Genomic DNA, 17,640 nt, shown 5'->3' with positions numbered 1-17,640 from the left:
TTGTCACATTGAGTTAAAAAAAAAAACAGACTGAACACACTTTTAGATTCGCTTTTGTGTTTAATTTCACGATCCAACTGCTGAAACGGATCAGCTACAACAACAGCAACAGATTTATTTTGAAATGTATAACCGGAAGTGTGGTGTGTTGCATTTCTCTTGACACCTTGGAGAAAAGCACAGCGGACAAAACTTCGGGAAAAATGGAAAAAGTAACAGGCGTAAAGACTTTATCGGTGCATCCGCTGGAGAACTAATGAACAACAGCGAAGAATCTGCATGTTTTCTCCCTGGAGAGGATTTCAGACTGACAATGGTGTCGAAGGAGGAAAAAACACAGATTTTCTCGCAGTTCCATTGAAAGTAAATTTGCTCATGGAGAAAGGAGCAAGTCGGGAGTCATGAGCACAGGTTTGTTTCGTGGGGGAGCTAACATTAACTTCTCAAAATCCTGCTGTGGTTAGGTAAAGCTAAACACAGATGCTGTTTTTAAAAAAAATACATTTCATTCTCAGAAAATGAAAAACTCTTCAATCTGAGTGTTGTAACGGTCGATAGCATCCACTCTATTTTTATACAGCCGCAGTTAATTACAGTTTTTCTTAATAACAGCTTTCAAAAAGATATAAAAGAGGACTCAACCTCAGCTTCGGTGCTTTCTAAAAACGCCATCATAACTCTCAATCAAAAATTTCCCTTTTTCGTTTGTTATCATAGCCACAGTTGCAGCTGGAGGGGGTTAAATCCTTTGTCTTAAAACATCTGTCCTGCTGTTGATGCAACAAGTCGGACTCGGTAATAGGCTGCAACGTTAACATCTCGTAGTAAATAGTGAACATTTGCTCGGAGGAAGAGGGATGGCCTCAATAAGTTTCATTCCACCAAATGCGATGTGAGCCAAAGAGTTTTCTCATTGTTTTTTTTCCACGGCAGTAGCGGTTTTAGTCCAGATACCTGGCGTTGTCTTTCACGGCGAAAATATAAGGCCAAAATTCCGCTCAGAAATATGGGAGTTTAATGTTTCCTCTGTTACTGGTTGACTTTTATGTATCCGAATACGTAGTTAATTAACTTTAATGGCGTCGTTATCATTTATTGGCACATTCGGCTGATTGATAAAATTCCAAGTAATAGCAGGATAAAGTTGTAGATCAATTCTCACTGCTCACAACCGCCATCCACTTCTTAAAGGTGAACATTTCTAACAGAAGGTGTATGCCGAATTGAAAAGCGGCTCTCAAGTATTAAAAGAGTAGTTAAAGACTGTTCCATCACATTGGCACATTTGTTTATAAGCAGATTTACTTTATACGTAGTGATTTTTGAACGGAGTTTGGAGCGAGGCTCTATGTGCAAAGGCAGAGCGGCGTGTATCGGGGCAGAGCGGTTTTTGGTTGTTGGCCTTTTCGGAAACATCCGCTCGATGACTCCACTTCTCGTGGTGTCGGCCAGCCAAGAGTTTCAGCGGAAAATATGCCCTACGATGTCAATTCAGAGCTTTTTATTAGTGCAGGGACTCTGTTTTCTTTTTTTTTTTTATTCAAACTTTATTTAATCGGGTTGGCCCTGGTGAGATTTATATTCTCTCATCAACTTCAAATGTTCATTATTTACTTATAGTAAAGGTTTAGTTGTGAAAAGGAGAATACAAACAACACAATACAGTTTAGTGTAGCTCGGTTCTAACAACTATACATGGCTCAGACTGTGAAGAGTAATTCAAACCATGTCTTTTGGAAATGCAAAAACTAATTTGTAGAAGCCAGGAGACAAGGCAAACTGAAACAGAAAGAGAGAAAGGTGTTGTCAACAGGGGGACATAACAAAAGTATACAATATCTTATGTATAATATTGGTTGCTGGTTGCTGTAGTTTATACAATTTAATTTTGACGCGAAGTAGAAAAATGCCAAGCATACCAAGCTATTTCAAGAACAGGAAGGAGGGCACTGATTCAGTTGGGAATCTGATTTGAATAATCCAGTTCAACTGTGTATTCTGCTGCAACAAGTGAGATGTAAGATGCAAAATGTTCAGTTATTAGATCATTAATATAAAATAAATACAAAAAATGAATGATAAGACTTTGAATTTAACTAAACAGGATTTTTTAAGGCCTGGTTTCTAAACCTTGGATTTATTTCACACATTACTCCAGCACCCACTTCTTCCCCTCTGACCCTGATAGTGACCTTTTGACCCTAGCCTTAACCACAGCTTGCAGCTGTCTGTGCTTCTATGAGAGCAGGATGAAGCATGCTTTATGTAATGTGCTGGTGTTGTGTGATTCATTTTAAAGGAAGTTTGAGTGAATAATATGTGACTTTTCTGTAAATCTCCTCCTTCTTCTGTACATGCAGGTGTGAAGAAGCCTCCATTGGCTCCCAAACCTAAACTCCCTGCTGCCACCAAACCCTCTCCCCCACCCATCGCCCCCAAACCAGGCCTCCTCACCCAGTCTTCCGTCATCTCCCAACCTTCCCCTGCCACTCTCAAGAGGACAAAACCGGCTGTTGCCCCCAAACCATGCATCCCCAAATCCTCTGCCTCTGTTTCACCCCCACCACCCAAACCCAGTGCATCCCTTATCCTATCTCAGGAACAGCAGGAAGCTTTACACAATAGCCTCTCACTTCTCAACTCCAAAAATGGGATTCTATCAGAGTCTAACAAACGTGAATCGGACTACATCATTCCCACCTGCACCTGTGGGCTCCAGGACTGTTCTCAATGCCAGTGCCTGGAAAACGGAAGTGTAACTGAGATTGTGAGCGATTTGCACAAAGAGCTGTTGCAGAATGGGATTTCTACAGAAGGGTTCACAGGGACGAGGCCACAAGAGAAAGCAGAAAACCAGGAGGAGGGAGTTGCTGTAGAGAAGGGTGAAGGTGGAGGGATTAGCAAAAAGCCCCGGGATAAGCCTCAAAGGCAGAGACACCTGGACAGGGGACTGGTAAACAAAGAGGCACAGAGGACCGAGGAGCAGAAGGGGAAAGCTTCAGAGGCTGTGAAACATCAGGAAAGTGCTGAGCCTGATGTTTCAAAAGCAGATGTACAGACTGAGGACCGATACACAGGTTCTAAATTAGCCTGTGATGTTGCAGGCAGCATCATTGTCTTCTCAAATGTCACTCCTCATGAGATACCTACAGAATCCTCTCAGGTGGAATACAGTGAGCCTATCAGCAAAGCCTCTCCTACCAGGTTACACCCTGATGCACAGGTCCCTGCAGCCCCCAGTAAGCCCCTGCCAGTCCCTCAACCACGTAAATTTAAAAAGCCAGCCCTGGTGAGGCAGGATGGCGTGGAGGGCAGTGCCCAGGATCAGGAGGCGGAGGAACAAAAACGGGGGTTTGAGATGCAAGAGGCTGAGGGGAAACTGAATCTAGCTGGTCTGTCTCTCAGTTCAGAGGGTGAGGAGCTTAGACAGGACACAAGTGACGACCCTTTACCCCAGAAAGACTCAGATATGGGAGGCGATGATGCAGACGCGCCCGTTCCCCCTCCTCGACAAACCTCGCTCTCACCTCGCCTCCACAGAACAGTCTATACACCCCCCTCTCTTAACAAGAACTCCTCCCACTCCTTAGACGTGCTCTCACAGCCTGACGCAATGAGCCACAAAAAACAGGGTGAGGAACACCGCGTGGAGGAGGATGAAGAGGACGGGTACGGTGACTTTGAGCGGTACCCAATCACTCACAGCCTCCCCAAACAGATCAAACTGGGCTGCCACCCTCCACTGGCTAACGCGAGGAATGCCTTCTCTGCAGAGGATCAGCCGTCGCCGAGGGCACCACCCAGAAAACCTCAAAGACACAGCCTGCCAGCACCCCCTCCACCCTCCATCTGCCCTCCTGCACCTCCACATGCTAACACCCCCATGAGGGAGCTGCCTGCGCCTCCTCAGGAGAAAACAGCCTGGCGTTTCACTCGACCCTGCGTGACCTTCTTCAGCCGGCAGATGCCCACCAGGAGCAGCGTGCCGCCAAAGAGCCGAGCTCCAGCGCTGGGGGGCAAGCAGAGGGCTCAGTCCTTCTCTGCAGCCGACCTGGCAACCCGGGTCGGCTCTCAAAAGAGAAGCCTCTCTTTCCGGAAGCTGCTGGAGCTCAGGCTGTCGGTCAAGATGCTGCCAAAGCTGCTGGCCAAGGGAGGGCAGTCCCTGGACTGTACCAGTGTGGAGACAAACCGGGGGGAGAGAAGCCTGGAGCGGCCCAACAGCTGCATAGGGGCAGCTGATATTTGTGGAGAAGGTGGAGACGGATCAGTGGAGTATGAGAACGTCCCTCTGTATGAGGAGATCCCCGAGTATATGAACCTGCCTTTTCACAGTGCAAGGCTGGGCTGGCCAAATGACCCCGATGCAGCAGATTCAGACATCTATGAAGTACAGGATCCTTATCACCGATGCCACGAGCATGAATATGAGAGGTACAGTATTTTGCTGAACGTATGTCATGAAGTTTGCAAACATCTTTTTAAAGGCAGCAAAGGTTTTTTAAAATCTACTAACCAACACATTAACCAACTAATCCAACAAACTGGTCTCTCTACGGTGATCCAGCAACAACAGGTGTCCAATCTACAGATGATTTATCATCTGAGTCAGAGAAGTTTCTCAGTATAACAGAAAAAACTAAACTGAAAACGTGTCTGTTTATTAATGAACTGTCCCAGCTGAGAGAGAAGAGACATTTTTATACCCAGCACAATGGCTGCTTGTGTTTGTGTATGTGAGAAACACAAGAACAGAATGAGAGTTGATGCAGGTCGAGGCCCAGACCTGCTATACAACACTTAGCCCCTGCTGTCGCCCTGTAATTTCAGGTGACCCGTGGCTTCAGTGTGGGAACCGTTGTGTGCGACAGGTTGCACAGGTGACATGAGTGGTTTTGTTTTTACAAGAGTGTGAAAGTCAGCCTGTGAGCCAGTGGCACTGAATTTGAATAGAGCATTGATGTGCAGCAGGTCGGCCTGTTTTCCTGTGGGCTATTTTCAGTGGCCAGAGCAGGAAATGTCTGAGAATCGCAGAAACGCCACACAGCTCTCTAGAACAGGGAAAATAAACCTCCAGCAACCACCGGCCTCCTCCTCCTCCTCCTCCTCAGCCTGCCCGCCTTCGCACTGCGTTTAGCCTCTTCCTAACCTCATCACTCCAGTTTTCTCCTGTGTCCTTGTGAGAAAATCTGAAGTGAGTTTTGTTCTCGTCCTGAATAAATGAAACCCATAAATAATCTTTTTACATTACACCTGTGGAAAAGCAGAGTTTACACATGAAATGAGAGCTCAGCGAAATTCAATATTTAAGATAAGTTGAATTATTAAGGAGATAAAGACAGGAGGCGCATTGTAGGACACTGAATTAAACAGGAATAAATTACAGTAATGTGTTAAAGAACTGGGACGTGATTTACTGTGGGAACTCAACAACTATCATATGGATGAATAAATTACTACAAAACCTCCTCCAGCGTCGAACAGATTTCTGACATGCTGATTCATGACACTGCAAATCTGGATTACAACCAGAATCTGTGCAGTTGTTTCTTGACTCAAACCAGACACGGACTGTTCAGTGCGACTTTAAGAAGATTGTCACAATCTTTGGTACAGCACTGGCTTTTAATAATCAGCGTTAACTGTGAGGGGACACTGCCGGCCCAGAGACTCAGCCCCCTGGTCACATTCATGCTATTAAGATCCAATTGAGTCACTCAGTTCTTGATAATAGACCCAGACTGTTGTGATGAGGAGCTGTTCCCGTAATAGATGGCATGGTTCCTGTCTCCTCTGTTCAGACTGGGACACTACAAGTGATGAGGTCAAGGCCATGTTAGCTGACGCTGAGGTTCACCGGTGTAAAATCAGCCGTTAAAACTATTAAAATGTGCCGTGCTTCTTAATTCTGTCTGGTATGCAGAGTGGTTAGCAGGGTGTTTGTGTGTTAGAAGGAAGGAGCGAGTGAATCTGTAGTGTTTCCCAGGCATCTGAGCCTGTTAAGTTTATGTAAGTAGCCTCAGGCTGTAAACAAGTGGCGCTCTGTGCCGGACCCAGTGTGCTGGAATGCTCGACTATAGAGAAAGTGTAAGGGAGGAAGAAGTTCAGAAAAAGGGAGGAAGAGAGTGTATTGAGATTTAGGTAAAAGAAACTGTTAAGAGGCACATAAGAAAAACAGGGAAGTGGAGTGGGTGGGCACTCGCTGATGAGATTGAAAAGGAAGTGTGAGATTTTTTTGGAGGCCTGCTGTCTTTCCTGTCTAATATTTATTCTGAGCCATCACCCTCTGTGCCAAGGTAGAACATCTACAAACCTTTATACACAGAGTGGAGCAGGAAAAGACAGGGAAACACCAGGACAAGGACCAACAGGCAAGATCAAGACACATTAAGCTCTCATTCTCTGAGGTCCCAGTTCATCAGTCTCCAAAATCAGACAGCTTAATTCTACAGAAGAAGTTATGAGAGCTAGATCAAAACATTAGTGACACTCAAACACATGTTGCTGCTTGTACCGACCTGGCAAACAACACTGTTTGTGGGTAGAGCCGAGCCAACATGCTGTCCCGCTGCCAGCAGCAGTGTTGATAAAGACAGAGCCCATAGAAACACTTTAGTAAAACGACTTTTCACTGTGGACAGAATTAGAACTGGTTGTTAGAGCTGAAATCAGAATCACAATATTGCTTTATAAAAGTGACTGAAATGATTAATCAGGGGTGTTCGAAACCCTTTGATTTAGAGTTTTAGTTGCTTTTTGATCCTTGTTTCAGAAGAGCAATTTTATTTTCGTGGGACAAAAATTGTTTTATCTTTGTTTCTATTGTTCTTTGCTGGTGGTAGGTCTTCTCGTAAACTACCCAACCACTCCGTCTGTCACGCCTCCACTGTTTAGTTTTTCTTTTGTTTCTTTTTTTAATCACTGTGGTGGTTTTATTTTTTGTGGACACTGGTTTGTGTCTCGTGACATTTTCTCGTGCTGCCTACATTGAGCAGTCGTCTATCTTTTATCTCACATTTCAGACTTCCTAAGTGAAAAAAAGTTGAAACTCTTCCGCTTGTTATAGATGTTGTTTGAGTGTAATGAATATTTTCCGCTGCAGAATATCTCTGAATGAGTTTGGTTTGTCTGACTCATATGCATCTATGAGTAAAGAGTATTGTGTGTTCAATTCATCCCCTGTTGTTGCACAAACCTTTCACTTGACACATTCCCTAATCTTTATTTATCCAGGGAGGGTTTTTCTGAACACACACTCACGCTCCTCTCCAGCCCTGCCCTGCTTCTCATTCACACATTTAAACATTTCCTCCTAAAGAAAAGCTAATGTCTGCTTGTTTCACCTCTGTTGCGCTGTCTGCGTTTGTTGCATTGAATGTGTGCCCTCTGTGTTTTGGCGAGCAGCGGCTGGAGGCAGGACGTCCACTCTGAGGAGGAGGAGGAGATCCACAGTTCAGATGAGGAGGACAACAGCTCCACGTCCAGCAAGGAGCACCTAGACGAGGCAGACAGACAGGTAATCACCTCCCTCTGTCCTGTAAGGGGAATTCAGTGATTACACAGCAATCTACTGGCTGACTATTAAGTAATTAAGTGATTATGGATGAATCAAATTGAAACCGAAATGTTTTCCAGTACCTGACGCCAGGTAATTTCTTTGTTTAGTCAGTTTCCGAAACCACTTAATATTAGTATTACACTTCAATGTCTCTCTGCCGCTTGTTCCCAGCACTGGAGTTTGCTCTCTGTGACAACATCTGGTGTCTGAGTTCTTATTTTTTGGGTCCTTGAAGAAATGCACAGAAAATTAAATATCAGCAACAGAAGCGTTTTTTTTTTCTTTTCTCCTATCTTGTTAACTCAGATTTATCTTGGAGCTCATTCCTCACCCTCAGATTGGGTTAGCTCTGCTTTAATGTGACTGTTATTCACACTTATGACAAATGGAAAATGCTGCAGAATTATTCCTCAGTCCTAAGTGACCAGGTTGCCAGAGAAACCTTAACGGAAAAATAACTCTGAGCGCCTTTCAAACATTATGTCAGCGTGTAACACGGGCAGAGCGTCTAGAGATCACAATGGACGACTCATATCACTGCCGGTGACTAAACTGTCACTGCAGATTACGTGCACACATGCTGCCAAGTGTGTGTGTTGAAGGGGGGAGGGGGGCGGATGGTGAGCAAACACAGAAGAGTTACAGGTTCAGGAATAGCTCCCTCAATGACTGAAAAGTTTTTCTTTCTTTTTTTTTTTCCCTTCGTCCTGTGTGACCTTCTCCATGATACTGTCAGCACCTGTGTCTGATGCCCCTCAAAGCTCCAGGGTATCACACATACAGGCTCCGATAGGACCATTAGGACATTTCAGTCAAGTGGGGGCCAAGGCCGCCGGCCAAATTAAGTCAGAGAGAGACCGCCCCATTACCATTCAACAACACACACCATCAGAGAGAGACAGGGAGAGGAGCGAGAGGGGGTGAAGGGAAGGGTTGCTGCTCTACTTTCAGGCCTGATTGAGCTGTTGTTTGGGAGGCTGTAAACTCAGTCCTGATGCTTTCAGACGCTGAAGCGGGATCCAGTCATCATGGTGATTTGCAGTGAGCCTGTGAGCGAACAGTGATGTGTTTTGCTAAGACTAGTCGCTGTTTGCGTCTCCGTGGCGTCGTCTGACTGTTTGTGTTTCTGCTCTTTCAGCAAGAGGATGAGATGAAGAGGAAGAAGGTGGTGCACATCGCCCAGGAGATTATGAGCTCTGAGAAAGTGTGAGTGGTTTAACAATGAACCAGGAACACACAAGAGCTCTTTAAGTAGCATCTGTGCTGAAAAACCCAACTGTGATGTATTGTATGGTTGTCTAACTGATGCATTTTCCCTTTTCTCAGGTTTGTTGATGTCTTGAAGCTTCTTCATATAGTAAGTGTATTTTTTACTTATTATATTAAAGAAACAGTTTGATGAGTGCTGTAAAGCAAACGTGAAAAAAAGAGTGCCTAACATAATAGATCATGCTGCAGCTCGGTGAGTGTTTTGAATGGTGATCAAAGCTTTTCCCCGAGGATGGAGATGAATTAACGAGCTCTCGGCTGAAGTGACTGTACAAAGCTGAATAATGTGGTTATTCCACAGCTGAGGCTTTTAGAGTTGCTGCGTTGGGGATGTTTCTTTATGTCTCAAAGAAACATGCCGAAAATCTCGCACAGCTCATTATGTTGCATGCCTCTTTGTTTTGAATGCAGGCGAGACAAATGTGAACCATGTGACTGCACGATGACTCGTCGCTGTAGTTCTGTTTAGGGGACGCACACGGAAAAACACTTTAAACACAGTAAAATGAGCTAATGCAGGTCGGTTTTGCGATTTCTAACATCAGCATTAGTAAATTCTACTTTTATTGCCTCAACTCTTCACATTGTAGAAACTGGAATCAGAACAGTTTTCATTTCTGGTCAAACAATGACTGAAAAGGTTAAATTATATTGGACTTTTCTCAGGTCTTCTTTTGATCTATTATATGTAATAAAGCTGTGTTTGTTTATGTATATGCCAAGGACAGACTCTGTCCTGAGGGGAATCCCAGCTGAGAGGGTTCAGACAACCCACACTGAGAGGTCAAGGGTCGTGGGTCCACCTGTCTGTCTGCCTCAGACGTAGCTTTAGTGAAACCACCACAGGATTAGTAGAAAACGTCGTCCTGTGGCTGACGTGGGAGGGCGAGGTGTGGAGCTCTGTCCAAGAAAAGAGGTCAGATCGCATTCTTCTCCATCCGCGGACGGCCTGGCCAAGCAGCAGCTGCTTCCTCAGGCCACAGAGACGACCTCCAGACACACACATGCCTTAGATAATCCTTTGTGTGTGCGTGCAATGTGTGTTATATGTGTGCAGGTGGGTGCGTGGGTTGGCAAATATGTGTGTGCATTCTTGTGGCCAGTCATTCACCCGATGTGTTTAATTTTTTTTTTGGTCTCGTCTGAAGTTGGTGTTTTCGTATCCAACGTTCGTGTGTGTTTTGTGAATAATAAGCTGGTGGTTTGTCGGTTTACCTGCACCGGAGAGAAAGAAGAACTGAAAGTGGACTTTTTTTTTCTTTTATCCATGTTTGTCAGATCTTTGAGTCATGACTGAGACTCATGGTTCCATAAGCCATGAAATGGTTGGTCATTACATTTTAAAACGAATGTGCTGATGGTTTGTTAGCAATGCCTCACACTGCGTTTTAAGAAATATATTAATATACACTAAGGTGCAAGGTGGAAGGTGAACGACTGCGTCTGTGGTTTTGCGGAAACGTCTATAAAAAAATAAAGAAGACGTGACTGATACTGAGTGTGACTTTTATCGCATGTTTTACTGCTACATGGACTCTGCTCGTCACCTAAGAGTTAATGTTACAGCACATTTGACCTGTGTGTGTGTGTGTGTGTGTGTGTGTGTGTTTGTGTGTGAGTGAGAGAGAGAGAGAACGCAAGGGAAACGAGGACATTGAGATCCTGCGTGGCCTCCCTGCTTCCTTCCAGGTGGATGTATGTGTTGGCAAACTGGACAAAGTCAAGACTGCTGATTCAGCTGTGTGTGTGTGTGTGTGTGTGTGTGTGTGTGTGTGTGTATCTTGAAATACGTGCAGAGGTGTGTTGAAGGGGGTAGTTTATGTGGTGTTAACCAGGTGTTCCTGTTCAGCTGCAATTCAGTATGTTGTCATATGCCTCCCCACCCTGTACAGCTGTGTGTGTGTGTGTGTGTGCATGTATAATTGAATGGCAGAATTGATTGTGTGTGTGTCTCTTCAGGACTTTCGGGATGCTGTTGCCAAGGCAACCCGTCAGAATGGGAAGCCGGTGGTTGATGAGCGGATCCTCAATCAGATCCTGTATTACCTTCCACAACTCTACCAGCTCAACAGAGACCTGCTGAGAGAGCTGGAGGAGCGAGTGGCACACTGGTACACACACACACACACACACACACACACACACCTAACAGTTTTCTGATTAATGTAAATAATATTTATTTATTTGTTACAAAAATGATCTTTCTTTTGTAGTTTTTGCTTTAATTTTGTATTTTCAGTAACTTTATTGCTGAAATCTGGGACGAAGTTGAGAATGAAGTCATTAGTGTAAACAGTACACACAGTCAGATGACCAGTTATAGTCTAATAAACAAACTTGCCACTTTATCATATTATCTAAACCATTTCTAAGGCAATAAAATAAACAGAAACCCTGAAGTTATCGTGTGTCTTGTGAGAGTTAGATGTTAAAGTTTGTGGAGCTGTATCAAAGCCCAGTGTTGGTTTTCTGTAATTGCTGTTTTTATGTATATGAACAGTTTGACCACGCAGTGAAAAGAATACTTTTACTTTCTCGTCCATATCAGTGGTTAGCTGATCTTAACAGATAAGATCTTAGCAATTAAATTAGTAAGTAAAGGAAAACTACTCTGCCAATATGCTACTGGTGTGTGGACTCATTTGGCTCATGATGGTTTCCAGCTGGAGTTCATTACTTAATTTACCTCCTTATTTTCTCCTGTTTGCTGCTCAGAGTCAAAATCAGTTGTTTTCACTGGCTGAAGGGAACTCTTTATGTGTGTCTGTTTACAGGAGCGATCACCAGAGACTGTCGGACATTTTTGTCCAGAAGGGTCCTTACCTGAAGATGTACTCCACCTACATCCGTCAGTTCGATAACAACGTGGCCCTGTTAGACGAACAGTGCAGGAAAAACCCTGCGTTTGCTGCTGTTGTCCGGGAGTTTGAGGTTAGAAACAGGATTATGTGTTTACCTTTACGGCATGTGGGTATGGATTTCTTTGTTGTTTTGTTTTGTTTTTTTGATTTGGGTGTAAAAGTTGTAAAAGTAATTGACCAATGTAAGCAAGTAAACAGTAAATTCTGTATCTAAATTTACATTTGTCAGGCTTTAACTGGGCTTTTTGTCATTTTCTGCCAACAGCTAATCTTTTAATAGACTAATCAAATCAGCCCCATTTTCAACCAGGATTTTAATGGAGATTCTTTATGTAACATCATGTGATAAATAATGTTTCGGCTCCTTCACTGTAACAAAAGATGTGTAAAAATCCCATAGTTACATTTTCTGCAGCTTCAATCCAGAATCAGAAAACACTACTGTTATCCAGTGCACTTGTTTTGGAACTTCAGTGTCGTGTGTGTGTGTATGTGTGTACTTGTGTGGGTCTGCGGCAGCGTGCGAAAACAACTTTGTGTTTGTTTTTGTCTCAGACGAGTCCGAGATGTGCCAGCCTGGCTCTGAAACACTACCTGCTGAAACCAGTACAGAGAATCCCTCAGTACCAGCTGCTGCTCACAGGTACGAGCACCCTAACATACATTCACTCCTTGTTCTGGTCTGTTCTACAAACCTCTGCACGCTGAAGGTCAAGGGTTTATTGAATCACAGCTCTTTTATTGGCAGCATGTGAATGAAACTTGGACCGAGGTCGGGTCTTTCTGTTTTGGCTTCATTCAGGGTTTGGTACCGTACTGACACCCAGTGGACAATCACAGTAACAGAAAACAGAAAAATTCTGCAGAGCAGATTTCCATGATTCAAACTAGTTTGAAGGAAACAGAGAAGCTGTCTGCACACTGAAAATGAGGAATGTACAACTTGTTTTTCCTCACGTGGAGGTTTTTCTGTTGAAGACCTTGTGCACAATGTGCACAATATACACCTTTGAAATCTCTTCCTTGTTTTCCAGATTACCTGAAGAACCTCCCAGAGGACTCAGAGGATTATAAAGACACACAAGGTTAGACAAGGCTCACTCGTAGTGTCTACCAGGACATTCATTTGTGCTGAGAAAACATTTCGCCAAACACAATTATTTTATCTTTGCTATCCATGCAGCTGCCCTCAGCATAGTGAAGGAAGTGGCCAACCATGCTAATGACATTATGAAACAAGGGGTAAGACCAAATTCCATCATAACTAAGTTTTACAGTGATGGTTTACCTTGGTCTGGTGTTTCTCTTCACCTCTCTGATGTTTGTCTTTCAGGATAACTTTCAGAAGCTGATGCAGATTCAGTACAGTCTCAATGGTCACCATGAGATCGTTCAGCCCGGCAGGGTGGGTCACAGAAGTGCCGCCATTTTGTAAAATCCCACAAAACCAAAGTTCATGAGCTTGTTACAGCCTCTGAGTGACAAATATCAGTGTTAATGACTTTTAAATGGCTTTCCTTTTACCTGTGTAAAACAAATACAGTGAGACAGAAACATAACATTCACAGTTTAATGCTGAGTGTAGGAACACACATTTGGCACGTACTTATGTAACTGACTCAACACTCAGTGTTTTAAATGCAGCCTGTTTCAACCAAACGTGTCTGTATGTGCAGGTGTTTCTGAAGGAGGGCACTCTAATGAAACTGTCCAGGAAAGTCATGCAGCCGCGGATGTTTTTTCTGGTGAGCACCGAATGACCTAATGCTTTAGACAATCTTATCTTATGCTTTTATATTTTTTATCTTTCCTGCATTTCCTTTAATTTCTGGTGGTTTTTGTCGTCCAGTTTAACGATGCACTCATGTACACCACTCCAGTCCAGTCTGGCCAGTATAAACTCAACAGTGTCCTCTCTCTGGCTGGGATGAAGGTTAGAAACACACTGCACTGTCCCTTTTTATCTTAATCCTCCAGGTTTTAATCTCTTCATTATTATTCTGTCAGTATCTTGATGTTTTCCTTGATGTGCACTGATTGTTCTTATGGCTGAGCTATGTCCACATTTCCCAAGCATTTCCAGTGCTGCACAGCCTCTGTTGGTAATCTGTTATTTATGGATTTCTGGTGTGTTTTCCAGGTGAGTAAGCCCAGCCAGGAGGCCTATCAGAATGAGCTGAACATTGAAAGTGTCGAACGCTCTTTCATCCTGTCTGCCGGGTCAGTACTTGTTCCCAGCACCTGACAGTTTCATTACCATTACCATTTTACACATCATGAGCTACAAACATTTCTAATTGGTTGTATTTGCTGTAGCTGAAGGTTCTGATGTACTTTGTATTTGCAGCTCGGCTACAGAGAGGGACGAGTGGCTGGAGGCCATCGCCAAAGCCATAGACGACTACACGAAGAAGAAAATAACCTTTATATCAAGTCGAAGTCAGGAGGAGGTAAAGCTACAAACCTCTGTGGGTGTTTGTCAAATGCTTTGAGAATCATTTTACCCTGCATGTGACCATGTTAACCCTCCATCTCTCTAATATCAGGCTGAGGGTGCGGTCGACAACGGGGCCCCGTTAGGTTCAAAGGCTCCCATCTGGATCCCAGACCTGAGGGCCACCATGTGCATGATCTGTACCTGTGAGTTCACCCTCACCTGGAGGAGGCATCACTGTCGCGCCTGTGGGAAGGTCTGTACCACTGTGACCACCGCCGCTCCTACACCACATTATTCAGCCGACCCTCTTCTCACTGCAGTTATGTGTATGTGGCAGGTGGTGTGTCAGGCGTGCTCTGCTAATAAGTACTACCTGGAGTACTTGAAGAACCAGCCAGCACGTGTGTGTGATCACTGCTTTGCCAAGCTACAGGAGAATAGTAAGTAAACAGGAATTCCAGTTATTCCACAAAAGCAGATTTAAAGGATGAGTCTGGTCGACTGTTTCCTCTAAATGTAGTAACATTTGATAAAAAACTACAGCTCCCAGGAAATTATTTAACCATTTAAAAGATCTGTTTACTGGATATGTTTTTTTAGGTGACCGCTGTGCTTCAACATCAGTTTCTCCCATAAAATCTGGAGCTTTCTCCTTCACTAGAAAACAGAAGAAGATTCCTGCCGCGCTAAAAGAGGTGAGGAATGCTAATAAACACTTATAAACCAAACTTTCTTGTATTCAACTTTGTTTTTAATTTACTTTTTTTTTTTTTTCATTTTGTATCGATTAATTTTTTCTCATGCTGTTTTTCCAGGTCTCTGCCAACACAGAGAACTCCTCCATGAGCGGCTACTTAAACAGGTCAAAAGGCAACAAGAAGCAGTGGAAGAGGCTGTGGTTTGTCATTAAGAATAAAGTTCTGTACACCTACGCTGCCAGCGAGGTAATCATACTGTGTAATTTGCTGTTCTTCTAAACTCTGTGCAGCTTTTCTGCCTTTTTGCTGAGTATTTATTTCTCCCTGAAGGATGTTGCAGCTTTGGAGAGTCAGCCTTTGCTGGGTTTCTTCCTGAGAGAGGAGAAGAACGGGCCGGCTCAGAAGCTGCAGTTCAAACTGTACCACAAAAACACGCTGTTTTACATCTTTAAAGCTGACGACATCCCCACTGCACAGAGGTATCCGCCTTCAAACAGCAGACAACGCCTTGTAGTCGCAATCCTTAAGATTTCAGTCCTGGTTGATTTGGTAACACCCGCAGTTACCGTGGTAACAGCTATTACCGTTTAATAGTACCACAAACTGGTTGAGCAGCTACTCTGTCAGAAATACAACAGAAGAGCAGCTGGTGTATGTGTTCACAGTGCAGCCAAACAAACTCACATAGGTTTAATAAAGAAGTCAGTCAAAAATAATTACAGTTGTGATCTGATTTCATGCTGCACATGGAGCGACGCCAGGAAATAAATACGATATGAAATACTTTGCTGTCTGCGTCAGTCAGAGACACAGTCAGAGACCAGCTGGTGAACATAGTGGAGCATTTAGCAGCTAAACAGCCAGATATTTCCCTCAGGAGTTGGTAGAGACCAACAACAGATCCAGCAGAGAGTGAAATAAGCAACTGTTTTCCAACAAGTTCAACAAGTTCATCAGTGATGTTTCTCTTTGATGATTTTAATGTGTTTTTCCAGGGAGCTAACTTTCTGTTTTGTGTTTCTGTTTGTAGATGGATCGAGGCCTTCCAAGAGGCTATGATTCTTGAACAGTAATCACTTCTTTTTTTTAGCAGTGAAGTCATATCACAGCCCCGGAGCCAGTTGTTAGACAACTTATGACCCCTGACTGATCTCAGGTCGGGGGTCACCAGCTCAGGAAGGACTCCGGATGGACTGTTTACTCTAAACAGAAACCCACTGCAGAACAGACTGTGTGGAAAAACAAGCCTGCTTTTTCCCTCAAGGAACTGGATTCTGTTTCTCTAAACATATTTTCTACCAGCAACAGCTACTAATGCTCAGCATCACTGGCTGAGGTCAGAGCTGAGTTACAGCTGTGGGTCAAAGGTCAAGTCCAGAAGCACGTGTGTGGAAGTGAGACCAAACAGTTGTCAGGGTCATTTAAAGCCCTTGGAAATTCTAGGAAGTCTGAAGTCTCGGGATGATTTTTAAAATCAAATGGATGAAGGATTCACCTTTTTGAGGAAAAAAAAAATTTGTCAACCTTCATTCAACCACGCTGATATTGGCTACACTTGTTGCAGTGTTAAAAACCTTCAGTGTTTGTTTAAGCAAAATCTTAGTTAAAGTTAACAACACAAAAACACACATCATAAAATATTCAAAATGGTGAGATGTTTGATCTGAACTGTGGATGCAGTGTATCACTGATGTCTGTTCATGTAACAAGGTTGGATTTTACTGTGAAAATCAGGCTTGAAGTTGATATTCTGCTCGTTGGGTTGATCTCTCTGGTTAAGAGATTTTACACAAACGTTTAAATCATGGGATAAAAAAACAACATCCTGGAGAAAACTGGAAATGTCATGAATAATGTAGATATTTTTCATACAGTTCAAATGTATTTTTGCCACATTAGAAATGGTTAATGGGTAAAACTGTGTATATGGACATAAAAGAGCAACATTGAACTTTTTAATATCAAAGCCAAGAGCTAATATTTATAAAATAGGGAGATTTATTGTTAAGAGCACAGGCTGCCACTTATTTTGGGAGTCAGGGTTTGTTAGGAATTATGTTTCCATCTAAACCATTATTTTTTAAAAATAGAACTGTTTAAAGAAAAGGGGCTTTTTTATGAGCAAATACTGTGGAAAGTATACATGAATTCTATTTCTAAGAAAATGCTCAAAGGAAAGAAAACATTTTGAATTCTGATGCTTGTTTTTGATGACATTGTGCCTTAAGTCTCCTGTTTTGAGATAAACTGCAATAATATAGGTGCTCTGTCTGAAATTTTTCACTAAACCAGGACAATTTTAAGCATCCAGTTCACATGACTACTCACCTTCTAGCCAGGGTACTCTGGGTTTATAGTTTTAAAAACAGTAAGTTTTCAGGTGTTTCTTCTTGGTTAAGTTGCTGAATGTTGCACTACTCCATCACTGCAAATTAGTTGATTCCAGAGGTAAATAAACCCAAATTCTACTTGTTTAGTGAAGAAATAAAACAGTTAATACTGCCATTAGAGCTCTTTGGCTGCTGTTGGATTACCGTTTCCTTTTTTGCATCATTCGGATTTGGGCAGTCAGGAGCTACAAAGCATGCGCTTCTTCATGATTGTACATTAACATTTGTAAACATCCGCTCTATCAGAGTTAGAGTCTCTTATAAACGTTTCTAAACTGTCAGGCAACAGTTTGTAATAAAAAAAAAAAATATATAAATACAAATCCTGTTCTCCTGTATTAATTTCCTGTTTTGTTATTTCAAAGGATGAAAGTCAGTGAACTGTGCAGAGCTCACAAACCACTGTCACCACATAATTGCGGAGTGAAGA

General features: G+C 43.1%; 1 protein-coding gene across 2 annotated transcripts; it reads left to right on the top strand.

Annotated features, from left to right (window-relative positions):
• Positions 1–183: 183 nt before the first annotated feature.
• On the top strand, positions 184–17,522 carry fgd6 (FYVE, RhoGEF and PH domain containing 6). 2 transcript variants are annotated; one of them, XM_041030480.1, is made up of 21 exons: positions 184–411; positions 2,361–4,431; positions 7,402–7,513; positions 8,694–8,761; positions 8,882–8,912; positions 10,784–10,935; positions 11,599–11,755; positions 12,241–12,328; positions 12,720–12,770; positions 12,869–12,927; positions 13,019–13,090; positions 13,362–13,430; positions 13,535–13,618; positions 13,826–13,905; positions 14,033–14,135; positions 14,232–14,375; positions 14,460–14,562; positions 14,723–14,817; positions 14,938–15,066; positions 15,151–15,299; positions 15,851–17,522. In XM_041030480.1, exons 1-21 carry the CDS (start codon positions 402–404, stop codon positions 15,891–15,893), a joined length of 3,870 nt encoding a protein of 1,289 aa, XP_040886414.1. In that variant the 5' UTR covers positions 184–401; the 3' UTR covers positions 15,894–17,522. The 2 variants fall into 2 exon arrangements, with proteins under 2 accessions (XP_040886414.1, XP_040886413.1); XM_041030479.1 differs by having other exon boundaries at positions 14,033–14,153.
• Positions 17,523–17,640: the final 118 nt, after the last annotated feature.

This window comes from Toxotes jaculatrix, chromosome 22 (genome assembly GCF_017976425.1).
Source record: "Toxotes jaculatrix isolate fToxJac2 chromosome 22, fToxJac2.pri, whole genome shotgun sequence".
Lineage (NCBI taxonomy): Eukaryota > Metazoa > Chordata > Actinopteri > Toxotidae > Toxotes > Toxotes jaculatrix.
Note: the sequence above shows the minus strand (reverse complement) of the source record. Positions and strands in the feature narration are given on the sequence as shown.